This window comes from Equus caballus, chromosome 8, assembly GCF_041296265.1.
Source record: "Equus caballus isolate H_3958 breed thoroughbred chromosome 8, TB-T2T, whole genome shotgun sequence".
NCBI lineage: Eukaryota > Metazoa > Chordata > Mammalia > Perissodactyla > Equidae > Equus > Equus caballus.
In genome coordinates, this window is record NC_091691.1 from 25933134 (window position 1) to 25946551 (window position 13418).

The 13418-nt window shown below is 47.0% G+C and overlaps 1 protein-coding gene across 1 annotated transcript in view; it reads left to right on the forward strand.

The window, feature by feature from the left end:
• DNAH10 (dynein axonemal heavy chain 10) overlaps positions 1–13418 on the forward strand; it is a 137770-nt gene that overhangs the window by 20079 nt on the left and 104273 nt on the right. The window contains exons 9-16 of the mRNA XM_023647299.2: positions 1289–1479; positions 2730–2928; positions 5937–6131; positions 6962–7132; positions 9665–9841; positions 10651–10776; positions 11565–11737; positions 12171–12322. Of these exons, the coding sequence (XP_023503067.2) occupies positions 1289–1479; positions 2730–2928; positions 5937–6131; positions 6962–7132; positions 9665–9841; positions 10651–10776; positions 11565–11737; positions 12171–12322 (1384 nt within the window). The remainder of the gene's footprint in view (positions 1–1288; positions 1480–2729; positions 2929–5936; positions 6132–6961; positions 7133–9664; positions 9842–10650; positions 10777–11564; positions 11738–12170; positions 12323–13418) is intronic.

Consider the following 13418-nt stretch of genomic DNA (forward strand, 5'->3'; position numbering starts at 1 on the left):
TATGGTATATATAGTGTACATATAGTGTATATTTATAGTGTATGTATAGTATATATAGTTGCATATAGTATGTATATAGTGTATATATATAGTATATATACTGTATCTATATAGCGTATCTATAATGTATATATAGTGTATATATAGTATCTATGTCACCTGTATATGTAGTGTATATAGTGTGTATATATAGTGTATATATGTACTATACGTATAATATATATAGTGTATATAAATAGTATACATAGCATGTATAGTATACATAGTGTGTATATGGTGTACATATTGTGTATATATATCGTGTATATATATAGTGTATCTATAACATAAATAGTATATATGTCGCATGTATATATGTGGTGTATGTGTAGTATATCTACATAGTGTATATAGAGTGTATATGTTGCACGTATATATGTGGTGTATATATAGTGTGTATGTAGTGTATATACAGTGTACACACACACACACACACACACACACACGAGCCGTGCCGGCTGTGTAAGTGCTACAACAACTCATCAAGTCCGAGGGCTTGAGGTGGCAGCTGCCCCTGGGCTGAGTTAGTGACAGCAGCATTTCCGTCTCTGGGAGTCGTTTATCTTCTCTGCAAGGTGCGTGCTTTGTAACAATCAGTGAGGGCCAAGCTCCGGTCGCTCATGTGCCGCTTCCCTGACTTTTGCATCCCTTTGCGACTTGAATCTTCATTTCCTTTAAGTTGACTTTACATGTATACGTGTGTGTGTGTGTGTGTGTGTGTGTGTGTGTACTTTAGCTTCATCTTAAACAGTAAGGCCTGTGCAACCATGGGTTTGATATGCCAGTTATATATGTTTTTTTAATACACATTAAAATAAATATGTTTTTAAGATGCCCTGTGTGCTGTCAAAATCATCTCACTTCCTGCCAGGAGGACACAGACCCTGGAAAACACAGGCTAAGGTCACCTCAGGAGTGGCGGTTTTGATTCATTTAGTGGCGCTGTTGCTGCTCGATATAGTATATTTATACATGTATATGATGTGTTTATACACACACTCTCGTACTCCGTATCCCCTTCTGCAAATTGCTCTGTTTACTTCAATTGTCTTATCCATCTTTCCATGTCAACGCATACAGACCTATCTCAAACTTCTTCTGTTTGTTAGACCCTGTCTCCTGTACTAAGCATGTTTATTTTTTGAATTAAGAGGAGTCCCCTGCACACTTATTGCTCCGTTAAACTGTTTGAGCCCGAGGCTAAGGTTGCTCGCGTTGCTCTCTCTCTTGCACGCTGCTCCGCGGTTAGAACATCACGCACGGATCCAGCTTTCACGTTGTCTTGGAAACGATCCCCTCCATGATGAGCGCCCTGAGGATGGTGTGGATCATCTCCCGACACTACAACAAGGACGAGAGGATGATTCCACTCATGGAGCGCATCGCCTGGGAAATCGCCGAGCGGGTCTGCAAGGTGGTGAATCTGCGCACTTTGTTCAAGTAAGAAGTAACAACACTGCTTTGTCCTTAAAATCTTAGCCAGCTTTATTGAAATGTGATTCACACACCACACAACCCACCCATTTAAAGTATGCAGTTCAGTGGCTCTTAGTGTGTTTACAGAGTTGTGCAACCATCACCACAATCAATTTTAGAGTATTTTCTTCATCCCCAAAAAGAAACCTCATGCCCTTTAGCTATCATCCCCACCCTCCCAAAGGTCCTGTCCCGGGCAACCACTAACCTACTTTCTGTCTCTATGGATTTGCCTATTCTGAACAATCCTGCGAGATGTCGTCTTTTATTACCGGTTTCTTTCACTGAGCGTGATGTTTTCCTTCTTTCTTTTTTTTTTTTTTTTGAGGAAGATTAGCCCTGAGCTAACTGCTGCCAATCCTCTTCTTTTGGCTGAGGAAGACTGGCCCTGAGCTAACATCCATGCCCATCTTCCTCTACTTTATATGTGGGATGCCTACCACAGCATGGCTTGCCAAGCAGTGCCATGTCCACACCTGGGATCCGAACTGTGAACCCCCGGCTGCCAAGAAGTGGAACATGCCCACTTAACCGCTGTGCCACCGGGCTGGCCCCGAGCATGATGTTTTCAAGGTTCACCCATGTTGTAGCAGGTGTCAGTGCTTCATCCCTTTTTGGGCCAAATAGTACTCCACTGTATGGATATACAGGTTATTTTACTTTGGTCGGGATCTTTTTCCTTAGTTATCCTTGGAGAGACAGGCAGAGAGTCAGAGGATCCTCAGTCCTGGACCCCAGACCCTCTCAGGCGGAACAGCCTCTGAGGATCAAATGTTGAAAGAGACGCAGATCCTTTTTCACTTTCTTAAAAAAAAAAAAAAAAAAGCCATATAGATGAAATAGATACAAAATCTTGGCGTTGTCATTCGGCTCCGGGGTTGCAGCCCCCACTGTGGACTTCTGGCCTCGGACCCAAGGCCACCTGCCCCCTTCCAGCTCTAACAGAAAGCTTCCCGGGGAACCGCAGCTTGGCACCCTGGCCGGCCAGCTGCAGCGGAGGGCAGCCTGGGCCGCAGCTTGGAGTCCTTGCCCGCAGCCCTGCAAGCAGCGCCAGGGCCGCGGCTCCCCCGTAGGCTTCCCGCAGTGAGGCCGTGAAACAAGAGGACCCTGCTCCTTGGTTAGGATGCTCCCCTTAGAGACCTGCTCCCTGGGGACCTCGGCTCAGACCCACCGAGCTCTGCCTTCCCTCCCATCACGTTCTCTCTGCCTCACAGAGAAAATCGAGCGAGTGCCCAGCATAAAACCTTGGAGGCCAAGAACACCCTCAAGATGTGGAAAAAGGCCTATTTCGACATCAGGGCCAAGATCGAGGCTTCGGGGAGAGAAGCGCGCTGGGAGTTTGATCGCAAACGGCTGTTTGAGAGGACCGACTACATGGCCACCATCTGCCAGGACCTCTACGACGTTTTGCAGGTAGGCAGGCTAAGCGCCTTCTCTTTCATGCGCGAGGGTGCAACTGGAACTCGGAGTAGGAATTTGCCCAAAGGGAAGAAGTTTGGCTGTTTGACAGTGGGCCTCTCCTGTCAGCTAGAAGCCGGGAGACAGAGAGGGTCTGGCAGGGAGAAACCCTGGAAAGAGTATACAGAATATACCAGAATATTCCAGAGCACACCAGACCCTTCACAACTTTTCCTTGTCTTTTGTAACATCCCTTCCTTCCCCCGCTTTAGCTTCCCTTTGACCTCTGGCCACTCCTTCTTGGTGTCTTTTTGCAAAATCCTCCTCCTCTATCTTTCCATGAAATGTCGGAGCTCCTCAAAGCCGCCTGCGACCGTCTTTTCTCTTGACTCTCTTCTTAAGCTGTGTCATCCTTCCTCATGGCTTTGATGACTCCCCTTTTGCGGGCACCTCCCCTCTTTATCTGACCCCACTCCCTTTTGAGTGAATGTACAAAGGGCTTGTGGCTGAATGGATGAATTAGCCAGTCCTTGCCTCGTGAAGGTCCATCCATCCATCCATTCTAGATCTTTATTGGGAACTCACTGTGTGCCAGGCACTGTTTGTTGCTTGAGAAACCATGGTGAGCAAAAACCAGGGCCAGTGCCCTCACTGCAGAGCGAACAAAAATTTGGGACCCCTTGTTCAATAAGCAGGAAAAAAGGACTGGCCCGGTGGTGCAGCAGTTAGGTGCACAGGTTCTGCTTCGGCGGCCCGGGGTTCGGTGGTTCAGATCCCGGGTGCAGACCTAGCAACGCTTGTCAGGCCATGCTGTGGCAGGTGTCCCACATATAAAGTAGAGAAAGATGGACACGGATGTTAGCTCAGGGCCAGTCTTCCTCAAAAAAAGAAAAAAAAAAAGGCTGGAAAATAATGCCGTGAGAAGTATGAAAGCACTTCCTTGTGGTGGTCGTTTGGGGTTGTCGATGCTGTCCGTTGGATCCCAGGCTCCAGATCACTGGGTTGGCCCGAGGTAACTGGAGTTGGAAAGGGCTAGAGGTGGCGGCGTCCCCACCGCACAGGCGTGGGTCTGAGGCTTGGTGTGAGCGTGGCCGGGTGACCTCCTTCTGGGACCTCCGGCCCGGGTCTCCACCATCATCACACGTGTCTCCCGGCAGCCTTGTGCCCAGAGGGTCCTCTGGTGATGATCATGCTCGAGGACCTGCCCAGGGGACCAGTGCGTTCCCCAGATGCTGACCCAAAGCCTAAAGTTGCCGGTGAGACTCCCGCTCAGGTCCCTGGGGTCCAGACCCGTCTCCAGCACAGTGGGGGTCCGTGGGTGGGGTTCCCATTGTGAAAGACAGTGTGAAGACGTCTGGACTAGTGTGAAAGGCCATGGGAGCAGCACATGCAAAGCCTTGGAGGTGCCCCTGAGCTGGGAGCGTCTGGGGACCCCGGGGAGCAGAGTGTGAGGAGTCACACTGCGATGGCGACCTGAGCAGACGGCTGTCAGTCTGAGGACGCTGGGGGCTGGGGGAGGGGGTCATGAACAAAAGAGAAACACGGGCTCTAAAAATCAAGTATTAAAGTATAAAGCTCTTTCCTTTCTCCCACGTGTCTTGCCTTGGCACGGCTTTATTCCTGTTTGCCACGCCTATAGCAATGTAAAGAAAGATCAAATGTTTAAATTATTAGCCTGAATTTTACCGTTCATCTTTATACTGCACAGTTTCTCCTTAAAGTGCAAATATTAGGGCATTTAACTCGTGTGTGGAATCACTGAAACGACACCGTTTGTGTTTCATGGCTGGCGTGTGCGGGCGTATTTCACTGTCACCAGAACAGTGGCAGCTGCACACGTGGCACTCGGCTGGTTCCCACTTCCCGACGTGCACGTGCCCTGGGCCTTGTCCGCCTGCGGCTCAGGGACGGCGAGGCAGGCCTGAGAGGGGCAGGAGTCATGTGCTGTCCCGTCTCTGCCGTTCCTTCCCTGTCGTCATTGTCAGCGTGGGTGGCTGGCTAACGCAGGGAAGTGACAGGAGTAAGAAACAGTATGACGCAGGGTTCCTTGGTCAGGCGTGTTTCTTAGACCATTTCTTAGCCTTCCTTCTGCATTCGAAGCCAGCTGTGTTTTGAAGGGAAAACATGGCCGCTCTGAGCCCCTCGTGTCCTCGTGGACTCATCGTGGGTGCCACACGCTTACCTGGACCGGCGTCGAGTCTCCTGGACTCCCGTGCCTCATGGCTCCTCCAGAGTTCTCTGCTCATGGGCCATCACATGCTCTATGAGGGTGGGGTGGCGTGGCACAGCAGACACGCAGGTTCCGCTCGTCTCCTCTGCTCGTACGCGTGCACGAGCGTCCCATCGGGCCTCACTTACAAAAGCCAAGTTCAAAGATAAAATTACGAAGAATTTCAAGATGGTAATAGCAGCGCCTTACACCCAGCAGGGGCCCTTCTGAGCCTGGGGCCCTCTGCGCCTGCCTGGGGGGCACGTCTGTGAAGCTGGCAAACACACACATAATCTACATCTTTATGGAGCTTACGGTCTAGTAGAAGAGAGAGACAGTGACACAGCCATCACAGAAATGCATAGCTCCAGCTGAGGCAAGTGCACGAGAAGAACAGTTGAGGGAGCTCTGGAAGTGTGTCTCAGGCCTGATCTGTTCTAAAGGGTCGGACATGACAATGTGATATTTAGTGATCTGTAGTAGCTAGCTAGGCACTTTGAACAGCAAGTGCAAAGGCCCTGAGACAGAAAGGAATGTGGAACTGAAAAAGGGCCGGGGTAGCTACAGAGCAGTATGGGAAGAGGTGGGAGGAGTGTGGAGGGGCCCGAATGTACCTTCCTTGTAAGCTGTGTCAGGGTGTCTGGATCTTGTCCTATGTGCTGTGGGCATAGTACCAAAAGGCTTAGACCAGGAGGAGGTTGCCTGCGTGACATAATTTTTGCCCTCAGGCAAATCCAGAGAGGCAATCCATTTGTCATTAGAACATTCGTGAAAAAACGAGTGGTAACCTCCTTAGGTTTGTTCTGTTGGACAGGTCATGGAGGAGTTTCACAACATATTTGGTCCAGAACTAAAAGCAGTGACCGGGGACCCCAAGCGCATCGACGATGTCCTGTGCAGGGTGGACAGCCTGGTCACCCCCATGGAGAACCTGACCTTTGACCCCTTCAACATCAAGTCCTCCCAGTACTGGAAATATGTGATGGATGACTTCAAGATTGAAGTTCTGGCAAGTACCACATCCTTCGATTTGATCTTGCAAGTGGATGCCATGTTTTCCCCTTGTTAAATTTGTTGGGTTATTTGATTATGCTTAGAGGTGTTTTTTTTTTAAATCACAAAAGGTAATACCTGCTTTTTGTAAACAACGGAGTGCGGTGGGCGTACAGAGGCTGCATAGTGGCCCGGCCGTGCCCGGTAGAGAAGGGGCCTCGGTTTGGCTCTCCCCTTCCTGTGCTCAGCCTCCAGAGGTTTCTGTGGGAGCCACACGTCCCCGCCTGCTCCCCTATTGCCAGCGTTAGGTTGTAATTCTCTTCCTTCTGTAAAAAACTCCTTCCAAAATCTCCTGAGCTGTCTTCTCTGCTGTCGTGTCCTCTTCATTCTCTTTGTTTATGTCAGTTAATACGGTCATGCGCCGCATGATGACATTTTGGTCAACGATGGACCGCATGTACACCTGTGGACCCATGAGGTTAGTACCATAGAGCCCAGCTGTGCAGTAGGCTGTGCCACCTAGGTGTGTGTAAGCACACGCCGTGATGTTCGCACGACGATGTCGCCCAATGGCGCATTTCTCAGAACATGTCCCCGCTGTTAAGTGATGCACAACTGGGCTTTAAAAAGTTCCTTTTCCATCATTTTGAGCAGGTTGAGGGGAGAGCAGACAGCAAGGCAGCCAGTCTGCTCTTTTTAGCTGGCCACCTGCGTCCTCTAAATCACCATGGAAATCCTTCTCAAGGCACCGATTTGTTTTTTGCTCATTTCTTGCCATTTTGTTTTTGCAGGATAATTACAAGGGCATGCGGGCTGTTTGCTTGACTCTTTTTTTGTTTTTGGCAGGTTATTGAGAAAGAAGCAAAAAATTTTATTGATGAATCTTTTAAGACACTTCGATCGGCTGAAGCCGCATTTGACATGCTTTTGAAATTTAAGCACATTCGTTCACGGGAGGCGATTAATCGACAAATGATGATGAAATTCAATGACATTCTCGCACAGTATTGTAAAGAGGTGAGTGGAAGATCTGTAGCTTCTGTGGCAGTAGAAGCACGCTTGGAAAAATGTGAACACTGTTGTCGGTTTCCCATCCAAACTCAGAGAAACCGGGATTTTTTCAAATAAGCACGTCTCATCATGGGGGGAACCAGAACACGGTGGGTTGGCTTGTTCACCTGGGACTTACCAGGTGCAGTCTTTTACACCTCACCTTGTGACGGGCCCTGTGTGAGCCAGTCGTGCCAATAACCGCAGTCATGATGGTGGTAGTCCCAGCCAACCATGTGCAAAGATCACGTATGTATTTATATATTAACTCAGAAAAATTTATCCAGTGCCTGCCTATTCCAAGTATGGCGTTAGGCACAGAGATGGACAGGTGAACAAAACACAGGTTCTGCCTTCAAAGAAGTCAGTATCTAATGGGAGAAAGAGACCAAAAAATGCTTCTCATCTGATTCAGAAGATAAAACAAGAATATTTGAAGGGATTAGGTCAACGTAAGGTAGTATTAAATAAAAGGGTAAGGCGGTCTCCTAATGGGTCAGTTTTCTCTTGCTGCTGTAACAAATGACCACAAACTTAGTGACTTGAAACCATGCGCATTTGTTGCCTTCCCTGCGGTTCTGCAGGTCGGAGTCTGCCCGTCTCGCTGAGTTGGGGTCGAGGTGCCGGCAGGGCTGTGATCCTTGCTGGAGTCTCCAGGGAGAATCCAGTTCCTTGTTCTTTCCAGCTTCTAGAGATCCCTGGCCCCCTTCCCTCTGCAAAGCCAGCAATGGCCAGACCCACACTGGTCCCTCTGACCCTCTGTGCTGCCCCCCCTTCCAGTTTTAAGGACCCTCGTGATTCCATTGGACTCGCCTGAATGATCAGGGGACTCTCCCTGTTTCATGGTCAGCTCATTGGCAGCCTAATTCTACCTGCAGCCCTAATTCCTCTTTGTCGTGTAATGTGGCATATCCACAGGTTCTGGGGATCAGGACCATTATTGGAGGGCTCCTATTCTGCTTCCCACACCTAATTACCCAGATGAGAGTGTGGAAATGCTTCTTTTATTTTTTTATTTTTTGAGGAAGATTAGCCCTGAGCTAACTGCTGCCAATCCTCCTCTTTTTTGCTGAGGAAGACTGGCCCTGAGCTAACATCCATGCCCCTCTTCCTCTACTTTATATGTGGGACACCTACCGCAGCATGGCTCGCCAAGCAGTGCCATGTCGGCACCCGGGATCTGAACCGGCAAACCCTGGGCAACCGAAGTGGACCGTGCCAACTTAACCACTGTGCCACTGGGCTGGCCCCAAATTCTTTTAAAATGCAGGTCCAGACCATAAGATCCAGCAATTCCACTTCTGGGTTTATACCCAAAAGAATTGAAAGCAGAGTCTCCAACAGACACTTGTACACCCGTGTTCCCAGCAGCACTATTCACAGTAGCCACACGGTGGAAACAGCCCAAGTGTCTATTCATAGATGGAGGGATAAACAAAATGTGGTCTATCCATTCAACGGAATATTATTCAGCTTTGAGAAGGAAGGAAATTCTGATATGTGCTACAACATGGATGAACCCTGAGGGCATAATGTTAAGTGAAATAAGCCAGTCACAAAAAGACAAATATGCTCTGATTCCACTTGTATGAGTTGCTTCGAGTAGTCAAAGTCGTGAGACAGAAAGTAGAATGGTAGTTGCTAAGGGCTGGGGGGAGGGGGAAATGGGGGTTAGCGTTTAATGGGGCCAGAGTTTCAGCTTCAGAAGATAAAAAGAGTCCTGGAAATGGATGGTGGCGATGGTTGCACAACAATGTGAATGTACTTAATACCATTGAGATGTACACTTAAAAATGGCTTAGATGAGGGGCCAGCCTGGTGGCACAGTGGTTAAGTTCCCACGTTCCGCTTCGGTGGCCCGGGGTTCACCAGTTTGGATCCTGGGTGCAGACATGGCACAGCTTGGCAAGCCATGCTGTGGTAGGCGTCCCACGTATAAAGTAGAGGAAGATGGGCACGGATGTTAGCTCAGGGCCAGTTTTCCTCAGCAAAAAGAGGAAGATTGGCAGCAGATGTTAGCTCAGGGCTGATCTTCCTCAAAAAAAAAATGGTTAAGATGGTAAATTTTATATTGTGTATTTTACCACAATTTTAAGAAGATTATATAGTAAATAATTATAAAATCTCCATGGCACATTCACGGACACACACACACAGAGACACACACACACAGACACACACACACAATGCAGGTCTGGCCACTGGTCATGCCTAGAAGAGATTTCAGAATTTCTAATGAGTCAGTCAAATGATTGTACACAGTCTGAAATCATAAGGCGATTTGGAGCATTGCATATGTTAAACCAAAGAAAAAATTACTAGAGAGCATAAGAAAAAGTAGTAAATACGTAAGTAGTAAAAAAAAAATTATTCTATATCTTAGATTGTTTCTTGTCATTCCAATGTTCTTTTCTTTAAAGGTATAAATCTCGCGTTTAATCTTTCTTGGCTAAGACGGTGACGTATGTCGCTTACAGAATCCGTTTGGTTGCCTTTCAGATCGACATAGTTAATAAAATCTTCGTTCAGAACCTTGACAGCCCGCCGCTGCATAAGAACCACCCTCCGGTGGCGGGGTCCGTCTGCTGGGAGCGGTCTCTGTTCTTCCGGGTTAAACACACCATCCTCAGGTTCCAGGAGGTGGAGGAGATACTGGACAGCGACCGAGGAGGAGAAGTACGTGGCTGTGGAGGAGCCACCTCTGCCCGTTCGCACTCGACGCAGAGTTGCTTGTGAGAGAAGCAGCTCAGTTTCAAATCCATGCCTGCAAAGCAGCAGGTCCTTCCTGCGGTCCCGATTTAGGACTCAGCTTTAAAACTACCTTTTGTATTCTTTATCTTGGCCTCTTAATACAGAAGATGTCTTCCACGCGGGAGGCCTATGGATTTCTCCCTGAACTTGACCTTCAGCCTCTCTAGAGGGGGACCACCCTCTTTCTGAGGATGCCCTCCCTCCCCCATCCGTGGATTTATTTATGTCCTATTGCAGGGGTTGACAAACCTTTTCTTTAAAGGTCCAGAGAGTCAATATTTTAGGCATTTGTGGATCATACAGTGTCTGTTGCAACTACTCAGCTTTGCTGTGGTAGCAAGAAAGCAGCCGTAGAGAACATGAAAACGAACAGGCGTGGCCGTGTGCCAATAACACTTCCTTTAGCGGCGCTGAAATTTGAATTTCGTATGGTTTCCCCGTGTCACTGAAGCATTGTCATCCTGTTCGATTTCCTTCTAATCACTTAAAAATGTAATAGCCATTCTTAGATCGTGGGCTTTCCCAGAGGGAGCCCAGGGGCTGAGGTTTGCTGATCCCTGCCGGTCAGCCTGGACTTCAAGCTATCCCGTCTTGAACAAATTCTCCAAAATTTGTGCAAATCTGTCTCCTGCCTTTTGCAAAATGTGTTAATAGATACTTTTTTTTTAAAGAGGGAGAGAGGAGAAAATGTTATTTCCAAGGACAAAATGACAATTGCCTGAACTCTTTGACAGGTGAAACAAAGATATTTGGAAGTGGGTAGGACAATGAAGGACTACGAGGATCAAAAGTACGAGCAGTGGAAAGAGACAACGGAGCAGGTCCTGCCGGCTCTCATGAAGAAGAGTCTGCTTACGAAGGTGCCTATTTCCAGATTCTCTCCCAGATGATGGCAGCTGTGTGGGATGATGGTGTCTGTTATTTTCTTGAGGTTTGATTTGTTGACACTCATGAAGCTGATAGGTAATTCCAAAATCAAAGGCGAAGAAGGGCAGCGACTGGGGAGGAAAGGAGACGCAGAAAGGAATGAGATGGAGACAGCGTAATGTCATGGTCGGGAAATGGGCTGAAATTGGGCAGCCCTCTTGACTCCTTGGGCAAGTGGCTTAATTCTGTGTCACAGTTTCCCCATTTGTTAAATGAGTTGGATCAGATGACATAAGCAGAGTATTAATTGAACCATATGTGAAACAGCTGGCAGTTGACCTTTTTTTTTTTTTTTTTTTTGGTGGGGAAGATTGGCCCTGAGCTAACATCTGTGCCAATCTTCCTCCACTTTGTATGTGGGATACTACCACAGCATGGTTTGACAAGTAGTGTGTAGGTCCACACCTGGGATCTGAACCCGAGAACCCTGGGCTGCCAAAGTGGAACATGTGAACTTAAGCACTATGTTGCTGGGCCAGCCCCCAGAATGCTGGCTTTTTACATGAAATTGCCCAGTTTTCAAATGTGGGTGGCTAAATTCTTTAAAAACTCTGTTCACCAACGATGATGTGTGTTCTAGCTCGTTCCAGCCAGCTCCGCAGTCTGTCAGGGCATCCGCCAACCTACATCGATCTTTTTCAGTTTACATTTGACTTGGGTTGTATTGATCTGATTGCTTCCTGAGTGCCCTTCTAATGCTTGTGAAATGTCTCTTCCGCAGAGTTCTACCATTGCTGATGAGGCTGCGAGCTCTGACAGGGCGGCTGTTTTTGCCATCAATTTTTCACCTGCCCTCAGAGAGATTATTAACGAAACAAAGTACTTGGAACAGCTGGGGTTCTCTGTCCCAGAATTAGCAAGGAACATTGCTCTCCAGGAGGACAAATTCCTTAGGTAAAAAGATTCTTCTCTTAAATCAACAGTACCCTTTTTGGTCTCAGGATCCCTATTTACACTTTTAAAAATTATTGAGAATTCCCTCCACCAAAAGTGTTCATTTTTGTGGATTTTATAACTACCAATATTTACCACATTAGAAATTAAGACTAAGAAATGTTTAAAATGTGCATCTATTCATTTATTTAAAAATAACAATGAAAAACCTAGTACATGTTAACATAAATAACACCTTTTGATGAAAAGTAACCAACATTTTCCAAAAAAGAAAGTTAGTTGGGAGAGGAGCATTGTTTTGAGTGTCTGCAAATCTCTTGATCCAAGTTTTCGGCTGGCTACCGGCCTTTTGTAACCCGTCTGTAAGGTGGTTAAGCTTTCCACAAGCTCCGCTGTGCTTTGCTCATGTCGATGGCTTTCCTGTAACACGCAGGTACACGGACGGACTGCAGCAGATGCTGGATCATTATCACGTGCTGATAGGAACGTTAAATGAGGCAGAATCTCTTCTCCTCGACGATCACTCTCAGGAATTAGTGAGAGTGTTCAGGTCCGGATATAAGAGATTAAACTGGAACTCGCTAGGTAACATAATTCATCTTTCTGTTGCCTTTTCGACTTTGGGATGCAAAAATAATTCTTTTAGCTTGTTTTGGTTGAATTATAACTTGTGTGTGTGTATAGATATGGTTAACAAACAAGTTTTGAGCATCGATGAAGTCCTTTGTGGTTTAGACTTCATCTCGAGAGTAGCGATAAGACGGGATGCCATTTTGACGCTCTGCTGACCCAAAGCTTTCTCCTCCAAAACTAAAGTGACCTTTCCTTTTTTCTCTAAAATTAAAATTTTAATTTTGAAATAATTATGGATTCGCACGCAGTTCTAAGAATTAACCCAGAGAAGTCCTGTGCACCCTTTACCCAGTTCCCTCCAACGGTAACTTCTTGCGAAATGATAGTACGGATCACAACCCAGATAGCGACTTTGACACAGTCAAGACAGAGCTTTTCCACACCGCAGTGACCCCTCGTGTCGCCCTTTTAGAGTCACACCCCCTGCCCGCCCACCCCCATCCTCTCCTCAACCTCAGCAACCACGAATCTGTTCTCCATTTCTCTAATTTTGTCGTTTCAAGAGTGCTGTATAATATAAGATATAACCTTTTCGGGTTGGCTTTTCTCACTCATCATAATTCTCTGGAGATTTAACCAAGTTGTTCTTGTATCAACGGTTTCTTCCTTTTAGTTGGAGAATAAAAAACGCGATGGTGTCGGTGTGCCGTAGATGGTGTGGCTGTTCCCCTGTTGCAGGGAAGCTCGGTGGTTTCCAGGTTGGGCTGTTGTGAATAAACATTTGTGCTGTGAAGACACTTGTAAACAGGGTTTGGTGTGAATATGAGTCCTTATTTCTCTGGGATAAATGCCCAGGAGTGCAATTTCCGGCAATTTCCAGGTTGTATGGTACTTTCATGTTTAGTCTTTTTTTTTTTTTAGCTGCCATAGTGTTTTCCAGAGTGACTATACCCTTTTACGTTCCTACCAGCAATGTGTGTTCCATTTCCTCTGGATCTTGGCCAGCATTTGGTATTGTCACTATTAAATGTTTTAGCCATGTGATAGCTGTGCAGTGGTATCTCACTGTGGTTTTGGTTTGTATTTCTGTCGTGGTGATGATGTTGAG